The sequence below is a fragment of the Musca autumnalis genome, unplaced genomic scaffold (assembly GCF_047663935.1).
Source record: "Musca autumnalis isolate F117 unplaced genomic scaffold, ASM4766393v1 scaffold_1, whole genome shotgun sequence".
NCBI lineage: Eukaryota > Metazoa > Arthropoda > Insecta > Diptera > Muscidae > Musca > Musca autumnalis.
The window spans coordinates 225,973,657-225,991,434 of NW_027411644.1; the positions used below are offsets into that span (position 1 = coordinate 225,973,657).

At 34.3% G+C, this 17,778-nt stretch overlaps 1 protein-coding gene across 4 annotated transcripts; it reads left to right on the forward strand.

Annotated features, from left to right (window-relative positions):
* The first annotated feature begins 1,260 nt into the window (after nucleotides 1–1,260).
* On the forward strand, nucleotides 1,261–15,787 carry Rm62 (ATP-dependent RNA helicase Rm62). Of its 4 annotated transcripts, XR_012409000.1 has the most exons (7): nucleotides 1,261–1,344; nucleotides 1,680–1,976; nucleotides 8,289–9,401; nucleotides 9,741–9,979; nucleotides 10,949–12,865; nucleotides 13,258–13,436; nucleotides 14,261–15,787. XR_012409000.1 is itself a non-coding variant. In XM_073960314.1 (6 exons), coding segments are annotated over exons 2-6 (1,815 nt in total). In that variant the 5' UTR covers nucleotides 1,261–1,344; nucleotides 1,680–1,974; the 3' UTR covers nucleotides 14,543–15,787. The 4 variants fall into 4 exon arrangements, 2 of the variants coding, with proteins under 2 accessions (XP_073816415.1, XP_073816413.1); XM_073960314.1 differs by lacking the exon at nucleotides 10,949–12,865; XR_012408999.1 differs by lacking the exon at nucleotides 1,261–1,344 and having other exon boundaries at nucleotides 1,355–1,976.
* Nucleotides 15,788–17,778: the final 1,991 nt, after the last annotated feature.

Consider the following 17,778-nt stretch of genomic DNA (forward strand, 5'->3'; position numbering starts at 1 on the left):
AGAAGTGTTTTACATCTTTTATCACATTGGCAACGATCACCCAGGTAAAATCCTTGGTGTAAGTAACACGGCCGTTTTTGGCCCGGTAACGTTACCTATGAGCTGCAATTATAAAATTTTGCTTACACGGGAGATATCTATGAACTCATAGATAACTACGCGTAGAAATTGCGGCAATAATTCATTTGAATTAGGTAGTACTTGGCCTTTAATCTTTTACATGAAACTGAGCGTGAAAAAACGGCGTATTTCTCCCTTAAAACTTGCCTGTGTGACGTAGGCGTCCAGACAACTGCAAAAACAGTTGTAAAATTATTAATGAAAATCGTCGATTTCTTTTTGTTTTCCGTTCACATATTTTGTTTTTGCTCATGTTCTTTTGTTTTCAACACATTTCAATTATTATCTCACTTATTTTTACAAAAATTTCAAAAAATTGTTAAAACATTAAAAACATAAGAATAAAGAAGGCAGAGCAAATTTCAGACCGTATGTGCCGGGGCCATTACTCAAACGTTGGATGTGTATTCAGCTTAATGGACCAAATACATACGGTCCGTTGAGTGTCGCGTTACAACAACCACATGAAAACTCCAAGAACAAACTTGGCATCACTTACACATTCTTCATGTGGTTCTTGTTTTCAACGCTCACCGCGTCACACAACGGACTGTATGTATTTGGCCCTTTAAGCTGAAAACACATCCAACGTTTGAGTGAAGTTTTGTGTCATTTCTGGTAGAAAAATAAAGAAACAAATTAAACTTGGCAGCACTTTGTCTTTATTCTACTACCAGAAATGACACAAAACTTTACTCAAACGTTGGATGTGTTTTCAGCTTTATGGGCGGTGAGCGTTGAAAACAAGAACCACATGAAATATGTGTAAGTGATGCCATGTTTGTTCTTGAAGTTTTCATGTGGTTGTTGTAACGCAACGCTCAACGCGCCGTAGGTGCATCGGCCTTTATTGGTATTCTGGCGTGAAACAAAGTAGAGCAGAGCAACCTTGATTGGCAATACAAAATAAATTTTGGCAACACAGTTATTTGGCACAAACTTTTTAGAATTTGATATATTCCATTACATGGTCAATGTATACACTTCGATAACTTTTTAATAATTGTTATTTTGTTTTGTATTTGAATTTTAATGTAAAATAATTTTTCATTTCATATACATAAATTCAAGTTTGTTTTGTGTGTTTCGTTTCCATGGCATTCCTCCGTTTTTGCATTTAGTGAAAAACACAACTCTGGTGGTGGTTGTTTGACAACTCGTGCGATAAGTAAATACTGAAAAAATTTTGTGGCCATGCGTCATTCCACTTTTGGACGAGGTTAGGTAAGAACCTATTGCGGTAACTTCGCGTTGTGTGCACGAGTTCATTTCTGAGAGTATTTTTCCATTTCTTGTCGCTGTGTGATAAAGAATAAAACGATTGTGATATAGATATAAGTTTTACTGTACTACATAATCAAAAAAAAACGAAATACTACAGAAGAAAAAAGGAGAATAATTATGTTTAAAATAATTGTGCCTTTATTAACGAGAAACTCGTGCAAAGATAACGCGAATTTGAAAACCGCTTGTTGTATAAAAAATTTCTTAATTTCACCATCCCCATCGGTGACAAATTTTACTCAACGACGCCATTTTCTTTTTTCATCGACCAACAGAAAAACTATCACTTTTCCAGCAACTGCCGTAAAGGAACAATTAGGAGTTAGTAGTTACCGCTTAGGACAAAACCTAGAGCTCCACACAAGAACATCTCGACATATTACACGAGGAATTCATTGCTCTAGTGTTAAAGCAAATTTTAAAGAAGCGGCCGATACTAATCCTACGGAAAAGTTAACCTCTTCAACATCAGACGTTGGAACAACATCCAAAAGGGATTCAAAAGCACAACATTCAAGACAACAAACTTTATTTGAAGACTCAGACGAAGAATACGACACGTTTGGTAAAATGTAAGTATGCATTTTTGTGGACACATACTAGATTTAAGAAAAAACCCTGAAAATGATTACATACTAAAATACTTATCTACACCTGATTTGTCATCCATTTTGAAATACTCTTTTGTTCGTTCATTTCCTCCCTCATTCGGCGAGTTCGTTTTTTTCTGTATAACAGATGTTAGTTTGTATTCTTTTTTGCTTTGTTGTTGCTTCACCATGTTTGTCGTCAAACATCTGCGTGGTTTTTATTAACTATTGTCTGGGGTTGTAACGAGAACACAAATTTTTACCCCCCTCTTAGTCGTCTATTTACATTAAATGTCAAAAACAAGCATTTGTGGAAAATTTTTACAAAATAACCACGTTATTTATTCTATGAATTGTTTTTGCTACCTGTTTCCAATGGCTCTCTCTCTCGCCCTCTCTTATCGTATTGCCGCCGTCGAATACATAACAATAAAATCTGACTCAAGTTGGCCACATTTATTGGTGTGTGTGTGCAATTCTGTATAAAATGCTTGCTTTTGCACATTTCATTGCCTCGTGTTTTTAATTTTGTCTTTTACTTTTCTCGTTTGCCATTTTTCTCTGTATACTGACTTTCTCGTTTTCATATACCAAAGATTTTTTGTTAATTACGTTTCTTTTTTTGCCAGCTCGACACGTTTATTTCATTTTTGTTTTTTATTTCTCGTGTGTTTTTTTATTAATGCATGAACTCATTGGTCTCTCTGATAGACACGAGATAATTACCTCTATTTGTAGTTGTCTAATCTTGTTTTTTTCTCTTTGCCTAATCTTTGGCATATACCACCGCCATCAAAAATGTCGTTATTTAGTAGGAATGAAGATGTGTATGTTCATCCGTTTTGACAAGAAAAAATAGATTTTGTGTACACTATGGGGGTTTTGCCCTGAGGTAGATGTAGCACCACATACAGCGGTCATTTCTACCTGGCATTTTCAACAGAAGAATGATGAAGATGTCTATCTTGGGTGAATTGATGCATTCATGCGTTTCTGGGTTGAATATCAGCTGTAGCATACATATTTTAATAATGCGTCTTTAGATGATGTTTCTTAAAGAAATGTGTGCATGATATTTTAAGTAATAAACATAACCCTACTTTCTGGGAGTAAAGTGAACTTGGTCGTGCAACTTGGATTGCTCCTCAATTTTCAAGGAAACCATTTTTGTTGTTGTTTTCAGGATGCAGATTTTGTGGAGGAAACAAACTTTGACATAAGTTGAATGTTTGGACTGGATTCGGGTCGATCATAAACAAATTTTCTATTTAAACGAACATTTTGTTCGCGTTAGCCGAGATTTGTTCCTGTCCATAGGAGAAAGTCTTAAAACCCCGGGCGAAGGCCGGCTATATATGTATGAACAAATTTCGATTTTAACTAAACTTATGTAATACTTAAACTTATGTCAAACCGGAGCCTATGGGGGTTATCCCCGTGAATTTTTTCACTTTCTCCCTTAAGTTGCAACGGCGGAAAGACAAAACTCATGGGGAAATTTTATTCATGATAAACCCCTATATCTCGGGAAGAATGGACTTCCTGCCCATGATATATATATTGGCGTGATCAGCACTGCAAGCCCTACCTGTGGTACAGATTTCAGATCGATCCGAATCCAGTCCAAACATTTAACCTGCTCCTAAACTTTCCCTGAGATAATGAATTCTGAAGTTTCGAAAATTCAAAAGAATTTTAGCCACAAAGTAGTGTATGGGCTGCTGTCGATGCTCCTAACCCTTTTAATTCCATCGCGGAAAGTAATTATTAGATACATTTTTGCTTTAGGAATGATTTCATTGCTTAGGTCCAAAAATACCCTCAATTATCTCTTGTTTTGAAAGACAACCTAGACAATATGAGAGATTTTATCTCCTAGAAGGGGTTGGAATCAGTTTTCATTAGAAATTAACGACCGAAAGCCAGCCGGCCATCTTCTTAATCTTATGCTTTTTAAAGTGATTATGCAGCGTAGTCCTTGTTTATCCTTAAAGTCCCGGCAGAAGGCCGACCATTAACAATTTATACTTATAGGGAGATTTTATCACGTAGCCGGTGTTGGTCTTCAAGAGCTTTACAATGGTGCCTTCTTAAAACAATGAGATAAATCCAAGGGTGCTTACGGAACTTTGATTTCTCGGGAAAAGAATGCATTTCTGCAGCAAACATGTGTGGTGAGCAGGCTAAAAAAGCAATTGTTCCAATTAAACATAACTCTTCTGTTTGTTAATCGAAATTAGTGCTCTAAAATTGTTTAAGGGCCCTTTACCCGGTTTTCTGAAATTTCTACCACTATACTTATCAAGATTATATGTAAAACATCTATTATAAGGAAATATGACCCCTTGGTAGTTTCGAAAATTCAGAAGAATTTGGTTTGATTTCCCGAGGAGCCACGACCTTTGTCCTACGATAGCTGGATTTTATTTGGCTGCTAGTAGGGTAAGTGCACCTAATGTCGGCATGTACCAGTAGTCGGCACCTCTTGAATTTGAACTCAAATAACTGAAAATTAAGACAACAAAATAGGAAAATAATCTTAAAAATGCTTTAACCATATTGTCAGCTAACTTTATATAAAATTTCATTGAGGTAGGACCAATTTTTATATAGAAATTTAACTTTTTGTCAGTGAAGGGTTTTCACCACAACCGAAAATGCATGTTTCTTAAGAAAAAAATTGTGGAGATGTTAACCTTATAAGCTCTGTAATTATATTAAAATGAAGAAATTATCCACAACATTTTTGTTATATAGGTAGAGAACAGTTAAAAGAACACTTTAGAAAAAGAAATTTTTAAGAAATATTTATAATTGCGAAATTTTTGCTGATGCCGACTTTAGGGACAAAAAAATATAAAGTTTGCCTAAAGTCGGCATGGGGTTATAAACATTGGTTTTTATCGATTACTTTTAGCTAAAAATTATAAAAAATACTAAACAAATACTTTAAAGGCTAATTAATAAAAAATTGTTTCAATTTGAAAGGAACTTTAGCGATTTTAAGCAATATTAGCCATGATTTGAAGTACGTACGTTGTTGGGTGCCGACAACTGGGTAATAGATGCCCACTATTGGTACGAACAAATTTATTAAAACAATATGTTTAAATTTCCCTATTTTTTGAAGTAAAATCAATAGAAATGTATATAATAAACTAGAAATGTATAAATAACTAATGCTTAAGCTATTGTTCTTTCAAATATTTAAGAAAAAATATAAATTATGCATTTTTTCTTTATTTAAATATAACATGCCGACTACTGGATCATATCATGCCGACTATTGGGTAATGGTGCCGACTACTGGTGAAAAAAACAGTATTTCACTAAAATTTTAATTTTTGCATGTTGAACAGAAATAATCAAAAAAAAAAAAAATGTTTATATAATCTAAAACTACACAAAATAACGAATCATAACAACTTAAATTCAATTTGATTGGACATTTAGACTCGGAATGACATACGGCTAAAGATACGAGAATCCTTAAAGTGCCGACTACTGGTGCACTTACCCTATAAAGTGCACCTACTACCCAATTCACTTTAAGACCTGCTCTCGAATCACTTTGATTTTTGTTGAAGCGATTTGCATTCGCTACATCCATTACGATGGTAAAAGTTATTTCAGGGGCAAGCCCATATTTCTTGGGAAAACAGCCCGAAAGGTGTAAAAACCCTATGCCACGATAACTCTCGAACTGTTCAACCGATTTGGTCCAACATTTGGCCTTCGTCATATTTTATTCAAACTTAGTTTCATGGGGCAATACCGGACCACAACTTCCGGTACTTCTCCCCCAATAAAATGTCACTACAATGCTAGGACAACGATATCGCTTGAATTGATCAACCAATTTGGTCCAAACTTTGCTTCTCCTAATATTTTGTCAAAATTTAGTTTAACTTCTAAAAAGGCCCATATAGGTCTAAGTGCAGTTAATTCCTAATCCACATTTTTGTCGGCAAGTTCAAATGTTCAAAAATGGCCACAAAATTCTGAAGAGACCCTAAATACATTCGATCTGCTCGTAGATGAAAGTTTCACTTCACATTGGCTCTGTCGGCAAAGCCGACTGACACTTTTTTACTTGTTTTTTTTTTTTAAGAGCTTTAATGGTCTGCATTATGTCTAGAATCGTGGTTTTGCTCACGAAACACATTAAGGTAGAATTAGTTAGACATAACCATAACTCCATATCAATCAGCTGATTGAACCAAACCTATCGGAATCAATGTATTCGATTAGTAGTGACTTAACATAATGCCATAGCCATAACCATAAGAACCAAATGGTTTTTGGTTTTCTATGTTTAGGTCGTTATGGGCATGTCATGACTTAATTTTCTTTTACGTCGGTGTAAAATGGCCCACAAAGTTTCCTTAAAAGGAAGTATAATAAGGACCAAATTACCTAAAATTGGCCAAATTTGCATATTGGAGCAATTACAAAATCTTACCCGATTTTCATAATTTTTTGTAGGATTGTTTTTTAGCAGCAACAACGAACTGGCAAAATGTTTCCATAGATTGAAAAATAATTGTGGCATTTAGAAATGGAAATTTATCTTTGGTCCCATACAAATTATTATAGAAACAAAGATCACTCAGGTGGTACGGGTTGACAAACTTTAACCGATCGCCATAAAATTTCATGTTTATTGATTGCCAATCAATAAATAAATCCTCATAATGAAGGTTATGGGTACCACCATGATTCAATGGTTACCATTTCCATACTTGCACTCTGGATATCAGGTTTCGACACCCAGGCTAGACAACATCGTACTTTGAGACTATGTTGAGATTAATTCTTGATAGTCAAAAATTCTCTTCAAATTAAAAACCTGATATTTTTCAAAATTTGTATTTTTAGCACCAAAGTAGATCATGTTTTTCTAATAATCATAAACTGTTATACTACATCTTCTCGTGTATCTTCTTCCGAGAAATTAATTTCTCAGTAGTAAAACTTGTTTTATAAACAACAATCAGAGATGACCTCATTTGAGTTTTTTAGTTAACAAAGCAATAATGACAGACAAATGGTGAAGAATCGTATCTTGGCTTCTTTTAGTAGTCAAATGTCAATTTATGAATTGAAAGACAGCAAAACGCATGCGTATCTTCCTTATATTTGACGTTTGTAAGACTAAAGTACAAAGTCAAAATATTCTACGACTTTCTTGATAAAAGCTCGCAAATTCCTACAAATATAAAAATGTATTCTCACATAGAATTGTCTCTTTCTAACAAATTTTCTCTATAACATAGTAATTCTTCGTTACCTATTTCTACCTCAAAGAGGAGAAATACGATTGTATTTAAAGATTTTAATCGTTTTGCCGCCAATCTAAAAAGCCGATCACTTATCTTCCTCTTACAAAGCCTTGCTCCCACAGTCCCCCACAATATGACATGACATAAATGAACATCACTTTCTCATTAATAATGCTACATACCAAAACAAAAACTATGTCCTTATTGCATGTTAACAATTATTTATATTGCCCCTAATTTAAGAATACAAGAACACACAAAACTAAAAAGAAAGTCATTTGTGTTGGCAAAACACGCGACAAAGTCAACGAAAAGATTAAACGTTGAATGAGTGACGGCAATTGTAATGTTGTTTTATTTTGTTCTTTTTTGTGTACATAATAGTCAAACTAAAAGTCAAATGTGGCATGCAGCAGCCAACAATCAGCCAGCCATAAATGACAAATAAACGAAGGAGGAAAATACACAGTAGAACAACGCCAGATTGTTGTTAGAGAGTGTACCACCTGGCATATAATTTATAAATTTAGTTTTAAATAAGAATTTAACATGCAAGCAAGCTAATCAAAAGCTCATATTCAAATCATTCAAATTATATTGAAAAAAGAGGAAGGTTGTAGGAGGAGGGAGGGGGAGGGAGGCGTGGTAATTGAAGTTGGCATTAATTCTGTATGGTTGGTCTTACCTGGCGCGGAATATAATTTTATGATCCCAAGATATATTGGAAGTTGTTAAATGGCTATAAAAACAAATTTATTAATTTTCAAATAGTAAAAACACTTTGAAACAAATCGAAAAAATATAGAAAGCTACCTACAATTGTGTGAGCGGTGTTATTCACAATTTGTTTTTCAAGCAGTAAAGTTTGCCGTAGGCGCTTAATTTCTAAAAAAAATATTAATTTATTTTAAGTTTGTGCAGAATGGCCTCAAATAAAAGGCAATACATATTATTTTTTCTTTAATTTTTTTTCCAAATTTTCTAACGTTTTTCTTCATTTTCTTTTTTTCAGGGCTCCTCATGACAAAACTTATGGTGCCGCCCGTGGTGGACGTGATGAAAATCGCAGTCGTGGTGAAGGTGACCGTTATGGTAGCCGCAGCGGTGGACGTGATTTCCACGGTGTAAGCAAGGGACGCGTTGAAAAAGGAGGACGTGGTGGTGGTGACCGTGGAGGCCGCGGTGGTGGTTTCGGTGGCGGTTACGGCGGCGGTGGTTTCGGTGGCGGCGATCGTCGTGGAGGTGGTGGTGGCAACTCCCAAGATCTCTCCATTCGCCCTGTTGATTTCAGCAACTTGACACCATTCAAAAAAGATTTCTACAAGGAACACCCCACTGTTGCTGCTCGATCGTATGCCGAGGTACAACGCTACCGTGACGAACATGAAATCACCGTTCGCGGTAATGCCCCCAATCCCATACAAAATTTCGAAGAGGCATATTTACCCGACTATGTGGCCAAAGAAATTCGCCGTCAAGGTTATAAGGAACCCACAGCCATTCAGGCTCAGGGTTGGCCAATTGCCATGGCTGGTCACAATCTTGTTGGTATTGCCAAGACCGGTTCAGGCAAGACTTTGGGTTATATTTTGCCCGCTATTGTTCACATCAACAACCAAGCTCCCTTGCAGAGAGGTGATGGTCCCATTGCTTTGGTCTTGGCTCCAACACGTGAATTGGCCCAACAAATTCAACAAGTTGCCACCGAATTTGGATCTTCATCCTATGTACGCAACACTTGTGTATTTGGTGGTGCTCCCAAAGGCGGTCAAATGCGCGATCTTCAACGTGGCTGTGAAATTGTTATTGCCACACCTGGTCGTTTGATTGATTTCTTGGCCGCTGGTGCCACCAATTTGAGACGTTGCACATATTTGGTATTGGATGAAGCTGATCGTATGTTGGATATGGGTTTCGAACCTCAAATTCGTAAGATCATCTCACAAATTCGTCCCGATCGTCAAACTTTGATGTGGTCCGCCACATGGCCTAAGGAGGTTAAACAATTGGCCGAAGATTTCTTGGGAAATTACATACAAATTAATATTGGTTCTTTGGAATTGTCGGCAAATCACAATATTCGTCAAGTTATTGATGTGTGCGAGGAACATGACAAGGAAGAAAAGTAAGTAAACTTATTTGTAAAGTTTATCGAATTTTATCATTATAAAATTTTGTATGTACCTTGAGCTTAATGGGTCTGTTTCACTAAGACGATTCGAATTACAAGTCAAACTGCTACCAAGTTTCTATTCTTTGAAAAATATTTGTTTCAGTATTGTTTTCAATCAAACAAAAATTTTCTTCAATAACAGGAGTTTGGTAGTAATTCGAACTAATTTGAATTAGAGAAGCAGGCAATAAGTTTGCTCAGAAATGTCTTTATGTCCTGAAACTCGATTTTTTATGTTATGTTAAATTTTTCTAACATTTATTAATGTTTCTGAGTTGTTTTCTTTTCCAGATTAAAATCTTTGCTTTCGGAAATTTATGATACCAGCGAAAATCCCGGCAAAATTATTATTTTCGTTGAAACAAAACGTCGCGTTGATCATTTGGTACGTTTCATTCGCAGTTTCGGTGTACGTTGCGGCGCCATTCATGGTGACAAATCACAATCGGAACGTGATTTTGTATTGCGTGAATTCCGTTCGGGCAAATCAAATATTTTGGTAGCCACAGATGTAGCCGCCCGTGGTTTGGGTAAGTTTTTCCTGATGTCTTTGTTGAAATATAAACAACTATCATTATATCCCATTCATCACTACTTGTGTTATGTTTTGTCTAGCTTCATCTTCATCAACAGCATTAATTTTAATTCATCATCGTTGACATTAAAAGAATTTTTAAATGCAAAACAAAAAATGTCTCGAAACTTGTTGCCTGATCTTAGAATTTATATTTTATGATGCTGGAAGTTAACTGAGATGTCATTCATAACATCATAAACTAGTTAAACTTTAAATTTGCTGCGTATTTGAATCTTAAATTTAATCAAAGTGAACTCTCTATATTTTGTACCCCTGTAAGCTGAAAACCTTAAAAATTCGAAGCAAACTATTGTTAAATCGAAACATTTCATACACATCGTCAATTACGACGTTTCCTGCCATTATGGGGTTCGGCTGCACTATGTCAAAAGTTTGAGATATTCATTTTCTACAAATATTTCGATTTTAATTCGAATAGTTTTTGCTGTTATAATTTTTCGGAAAGGATTACAATGGGTGGGTACACCTAAAATTCCGAACTAGTTTCTTCTAATTTCAAAGTTATTTTTTGTTTTGCATTTGGAACTCATTTCAAACATGTGAAGATTAGTAGAAAATTAGATATCTTGGGCTTATATTCAAAATTTCAAGTTACTACTGTAAGATGTATTAACATATCAAGGCTAAAGAATAGTTACCATTCAACAAACGCACTCCCATCCTAATACCATCCATCCACTTACCTTGCATACCATTACCCCCTCTCCCACTCCACAACTAAACTCTTTAAAAATATTGCTTGAACTTAGATTATAAGATAATCAAAAACGAAAACATGACTTAATTAATACTTTAATGGTATTTTTCCTTTCCCTCCTTCTTACTACACCCATGTGTCGCCTGTGTGTCATATCAACACTGTTTTTGTCTCTTCCCAATTCTCTTTTTATTTCGTTTACAGAGGCCACAATAGATTGTTGCATGGTGGGGATAAAATGTCACCTAAAAAATCTAATAATGATTTGAATGAAAATGAAAGTGAAATCGCAAATGATGTGAGCTCAATTTCTCAATGATACAACGAACGACGATAGTTGTTTGCTGTCGTTCGCATGATAATTTCGTACGTTTTGACATGAAAGCGGCGGAACGGAAAAGCGGCAACACTTTTTTACCATTATGGCCATTGGAAAAAGGGTATGTCGTAGAAAACCGTCTCACCACCGCTCAACACATACGAACAGCTAAAAGGAGGAGGTATATTTAATGGCGACAACAAGAAACAATGTGTGGATTACGCTTGGTTGTGAATGAATGTATACAACGCCGCACAATTTCAATGGAGTGGTGTCGTGTGTCAATTATTACTGAGCGTACCGCACCTTCGCATATATTTGTTTGTTTTGCAAATGTAACATCAGCAGTACCCGCAAAAAATATACCGCCACCTTGAGAGATATAACGCGCGTTGTTATAAAATCCAATGAATTTCGTCACATATATCCCTATCATCAATCAAAAGCATTATTGTGCACAAGAGGCCTCTGCTGTAAAAAATGTTGGGAGCAAATTGGTGTTGAACAACAACTAGAACAATGAGCAAATTACTTCTATCTTAAAAGCATAAGAATAACTCTCTCAATTTACAATCTCAATAAAATTGTTAACTAAACTTAATAATACTACTTACCGTAAATGGTTGGGACACACGTGAAGTGCAGCATCATTATTGGTCGGAGTGCATTACATGGCAGCAGGAGTCAGTCGGTTATTCTCAGAAAATCCAGACCATCGAACCTTAAATGGTTTGGTGTTTTAAAAATGTGTTGTTTTTAAAGATTATAACGAATACCATCCTTGCTGGCGAATGCTCTCCGCTCTATTCACAGTTGGCTTTAGCAGGCATCTTAACATGAACTACAAGATCCAAAGATCTGTGTGTGTAAATGTGTTCTTTGTTGTGTAAAACGAAAGAAAGCTGGATCATTGTTACTGGTAATGATTTGGTTTTGATTTTTTGTCATAACTTTCTCAAAACAAAATAAAAATAAAAAATGTCTACTAAATGGAGCCTTAAATAAGTTGGAGAGACGTATCCAAAGTATGTGAAATCGTATAACAAATGTTGAATAAGCTGTTCAAGAACCAAACCCAAAAAGACGGCGTTTATCATCATTTGCTTTTACGGCCTTTACAAAACACAAGTACGTCCCCGGCGCAGCTGCTCAGCAAAAACACAAGCAAAGGACACAGGAATTTCCTACAAAATGAGAACAACGCGAAACTGAAACTAATAGTATAAATAACAACAACAAAAACCAGTCCATGTAGCTTATTTTAGGAAATCAACTACATACACAATCTCCTCCACAACAAAATGGATGCCTGCCTATATAACTTCTGTACACAATGGATGCTGGAGCCTTTCAATGGCACACTAGAGAAACGCACTCAACCTCATCAAAACTATATGTATGTATTTGTGTGTGTGGATTTAAGTGTGTTCAATAAAATATATTTCGTAAAATGGGCTTTGGCGTCTTTTGAAAATATCATCGTCGTCTCATCGATTGATAATTGTACACAAAAAACTAAACCAACTTAAAATAATAAACGTGTGTGCTCAACATGTGTGTCTAGATTTTGAAAGAAGCAAAGTAAAGTTGTACTCTTAACTAATTTGAATATAAATTTCCGGATAAAGACACGTCTTCTCTCTTAAAGCAGAAACGTAGAGAGAGAAACATGTACACAGCTCTTCTAAACAAGTTACTGCGTCGTCCAAATGCATCCTTTTACAACGGCGTGGTTCCTGTGAAGAGCTTGTTGTTCCAATTTCGTTCGCATTTTGTTATAAAAAAGCACTCCCAAAAATAAGGTAATATATTTTTTCTAAGATCAAAACTAATATTTTTAAAAGAAATGGTTTTTCATAATTGCAAAATTTTGTAAATTCTTTTGAACATTTTCCATACAGCAAAAGTAAATTTAAATCAAAGCTTTTTTCAAAATTCTAACCCCAGAGTTAGTTAAGAGTAGTATTGTTTTTTGTTTAAACAAAACAAAAGAAGGCATACAGAAAAAAATGAGAGAAAACGAAAACAAAGTCATGGTTGTTGCAAATACTATCTATTTTCTATGGGCGGGACATTAATTCTATTTACATTTTACGCATATCTTATACATCACTATTGTTGCATAAAATATTAATCTACTTTTTTTTCTTAATCTTCTTAAATTTATTTCACAATAATTCGATAAAAAATATAGATGTTGATGGCATTAAATATGTTATTAATTTCGATTATCCACAATCATCGGAGGATTATATCCATCGTATTGGTCGTACTGGACGTTCAAACACAACTGGCACATCATATGCATTCTTTACACGCAACAATTCCAAACAATCGAAGGCATTACTTGATGTACTTCGTGAGGCTAATCAGGTAAGAAAAAATAAAAAATTTAAATATTATACCAAAGGTTATATCTTAAACCACCACTAACGAAGTAACTAAGTTAATAGATTTCGATTTTATATCTTAAAATAAGATAAGTGATTTTATATATAAATTGAGCAGGATCCCAAAGTTTGTAGCTTCACGTAATAATATGGTCTTGGGTCTACATTGTACCAAATTATTTCTCTAGCCACTTAGTTCATTGAACTTATTTATTAACACTAGGTCGATTGAAGAAGAAATTTTTTACTTATTTTTTTTTTGAATATCAATTAGAATTATAAACGTATATATCATTTTATACCCTCCATCATAGTATGGAAGGTATATTAGGTTGTTTTTGCGCTTGTAACGCATTGAAGTAAACATTTGCGACTCTATAAAGTATACATATATATTCTTAATAAGGGTAAAATTCTGAGTCGATATATTATTTTCCGAATATAAGTCTCTATTATCCAAACAAACTGATATAGGCAACTAAAATTTTGCACAGATGTGTCTTCAGTTTGCAAGGCAGGTCAAGTTCGAAGATAGGCTATATCAGTCCATGTTATAGCGGTAACGCTCGATTTCATGTATTTTGAAGTTTTCATTTACATTATTGGCTCAAATTGGCTGTAATGATCCCTGTGGCAAAAAACTTCAACAAAAATTGTGGACATAGCCCCACGTTTTGGTGTAGTCCCCAACTTGTCTCCTTGTTCGAATTTTCCGTCTAATAATTCTACAAGTCGGAGAAAATTTTCAATCTTCTTCTCATTTCTATACAATTTTTTAACAATTTATTTCTCCTTTTATCTCTGCAGGAAATCAACCCCGCTTTAGAAAATATGGTCCGCAACAGCCGATTTGATGGTGGTGGCCGTTCCCGTTACGGTGGTGGCGGTAACAATCGTTACAATGGCACCTTCAAAAAGGGCTCAATGAGCAATGGTGGTGGTCGCGGTTATGGTGGCGGTAATGGCGGTGGTTATGGTGGCCGCAGCAATGGTTATGGCGGTGGTAATGGAGACAGTGGCTACAGCCGTGGTGGTGCTGCCAGCAGTAGTAGTGGTGGCGGCAATACCAGACATACGCGTTTTGATTAAACACACACATCAATAGCAAACAAAACAAAAATTAGTTTATAAGGAATTAATCTTAAATCTAATTTTAGTACTACTTTTATTTTTAATAACCTAAAAAAAATCATTTGTTTCTCATTTTAACAAAACAACAACAAAAACATCTATATCAAATGAAGCAGATTCCGTACATTTATTGTATACTCGTATCTACTCTCATCCACATATAAAATAATTACATAATTAACTATAAAAACTGAGGCTTTTTTATATAAAAGAAACAAAACGAAAAAAACAAATACTTAAAATTCCATTGTGTAGTTGTCATCACTAAAGATGTTATCCAAATGAATAATTATTTGCCTAAAGGAAATATCGTTTTTTTTTTAAATAAATTCAACTACAAAACACAATGTTTCGTGACACTTACTTTTGGAATTTAATAAAACATACAACAACAGCAAAGAAAATGATATGCATTTTTTGTGATACTCTGTCCTCAATATATCTTATAAAATCTACAACAATAAGCAGTAATAAAAATAATCTTATCAATCATTCATAAGAAAAATTAAAAATAAACAAAACTTAAATTGTATTTCTTTCCAACAACACATACATATATTTGCCACATTTCAGTTCTATGCAATGTACAAACAGAAGCATACATTTGAGCTAAACTTTTCTTTTTTCCAATCACATTGGCACACTCAAGTTTACATTGCTTTGAAAGCAATTTCTAGCTTTATGTCTAGCAATTGTTAAACGACCATTTGCATGGCGTAATAATAAATACGGCTTCTATATTTAAAAAAATAAGCAGAGTAGTCAAGCATGTGTAAACCTTTGTGTTGCAAAAAAAAGACCTTATAAACTAATTTGTTTTCTAATTCCTTTGCCGCACAAAACTACTACTCGCCAGCGCGTATATTAATCCTAGTTTATTTTCCTTTGTGCATATTTTTTATTCATGCCACACATACACCAAGAAAGAAGCAAGTAGAGAAGTATTTATTACATTTTGTTTTCAGTTAGATGTATTTTCCCAACATTACCACCTCTGAACTGGCCTATTATTATTTGATTTTATTTGGTTGTGAATATTGACCCAATTTAATTTTACGTCGACCGATTATTTGGCATTCTACAATTATACTTTTATGTGTATAATATACTTAAAAATCAACCCTAAATATAAGATGGATGTATTTCATTGAAAAAAAAAATACAGATTAACAATAAATAAATTATACAGGAAACACAATTTATGCTTTGTTGTCTCACTATTTTTGGGGAATGTAATCAGCAGTGGAGGAAAGGGAGGAGGTCAACATTATTCGGAAGACAATATTCGAACAGAATAATGAAGTGATGATTTGTAGAAGAGGAACGCCTATTCTCAAAGCTGAAAGTAAAAATAAACTTGCTCAGTCGATTATGGATGGCAACTTAACAGAAGATGCGTTGCCAGAAGGGAAAATCATACAATTAGGGGTCGATTATCGATAGCAATTATCGTTGAGTGGAGTTGCCAATTGTCAAAATTACTTTATGTATGGCAACCTTCAACTGAAATTGCGAATCTCAGTTGACGAAACGTTAATTTTTCAGCAACCAGTTATTTTCAGTTGCAGTGAATATTTTCGAAGAAACAAGAAGTAAAATTGAAAGAAAAAACATTTTCTTAACAATTGTTGATTATTTGCATGGTTAATTAATTTTGTGTATCAAAAATATGGTGAAAGTAACAACATAACAACAGTTTAATGTGATGGAAAACGCATAAATCGAAATCGCATATTTGAATTTTGTTGAACATTTTAATAAAATTGAAAATGCATTTCAAATGCATATTGTTCAAATAAGGGGCTTTCGCGAGGCAAAATTGTATATATCATCAAAGGCACTCCGAATATAAACCATTTCGATTCTGCAAATCGATTCGATTCGGTTTTCATCACATACCTGATAAATTGAGTGCAAATCCAATGTGCAAATGGGTTCCATCTATACAGCCGGCTACACCAGGGAATTTCGTTTCAATTGTTAAACGACCATTTGCATGGCGTAAAAATAACTATGGCCTATTTTTATTTGATTTTATTTTGTTGTGAATATTGACCCCAATTTAATTTTACGTTGTTGTTTGGCATTCTACAATTTATTTTATTTATTTATTTAACAATAATGCCCAGTCTTACGACCTAAGGCTGTAAACTACAATTCGATTTATATAACATGATTTAGATATAGTATAAATAAAAGGGATCGCTTACTACTTAAACAAAATTACATTAGTATAATAATATTATTGTTAAAAAATTATCTTTTAAAAAATTAAAGGTTTGAAGCTACCCATAAAAAGCAGTTGATAACTGTACAAAACGTATTCTAAGAATCGGAACTACTCACAAAAGTAACAATATTTCCTATTCATTTGCGCATTTCATATGCAATATAATTTCACAATATGTATTATACTTTTATGTGTATAATATACTTAAAAATCAACCTTAAATATAAGATGGATGTATTTCATTGAAAAAAAAAATACAGATTAACAATAAATAAATTATACAGGAAACACAATTTATGCTTTGTTGTCTCACTATTTTTGGGGAATGTAATCAGTTGTGGAGGAAGGAGGAGGTCAACATTAGTCTGAAGACAATATACAAACAGAATAATGAAGTGATGATTTGTAGAAGAGGAACGTCTATTCTCAAAGCTGAAAGTAAAAATAAACTTGCTGAGTCGATTATGGATGGCAACTCAACAGAAAAAAAAGGAAGACCTAAAAACTCCTGGGAAAGAAGTCTTATGAAGGAGTTAGAAAGCACCGGAAAATCATGGAGCGAAATAAAAGCACTAGCAAATGACAGAACATCCTGGAGGTTGTTTGTAGAGGCCCTATGCTCCTCAAGGAGTTAAACGGAAAATAAGAAGAACTCAACAGAAGATGCATTGCCAGAAGAGAAAAGCATACAATTAAAATAAGTGAAACGACAGAAATTTTTGTCAAATTCAATATCAGTGTTTTGGCCTTCAGCTATTACATGTTGTTGTTGTAACAGTGTTTGTTTTGATTTCATGTTTATTCCTCTGTTCCAGAATCTGCAAGAAGCTAATTTTACTACGATAAAAAAAAAACAATAAAAATTAGTAGACTCTTGTAGTTCTGGAACGGACCATTTATTTACCCAAATAAACACCCAAAAACGAAATTTACCGTATATTCACCTCGTATCTACCCATGTTTT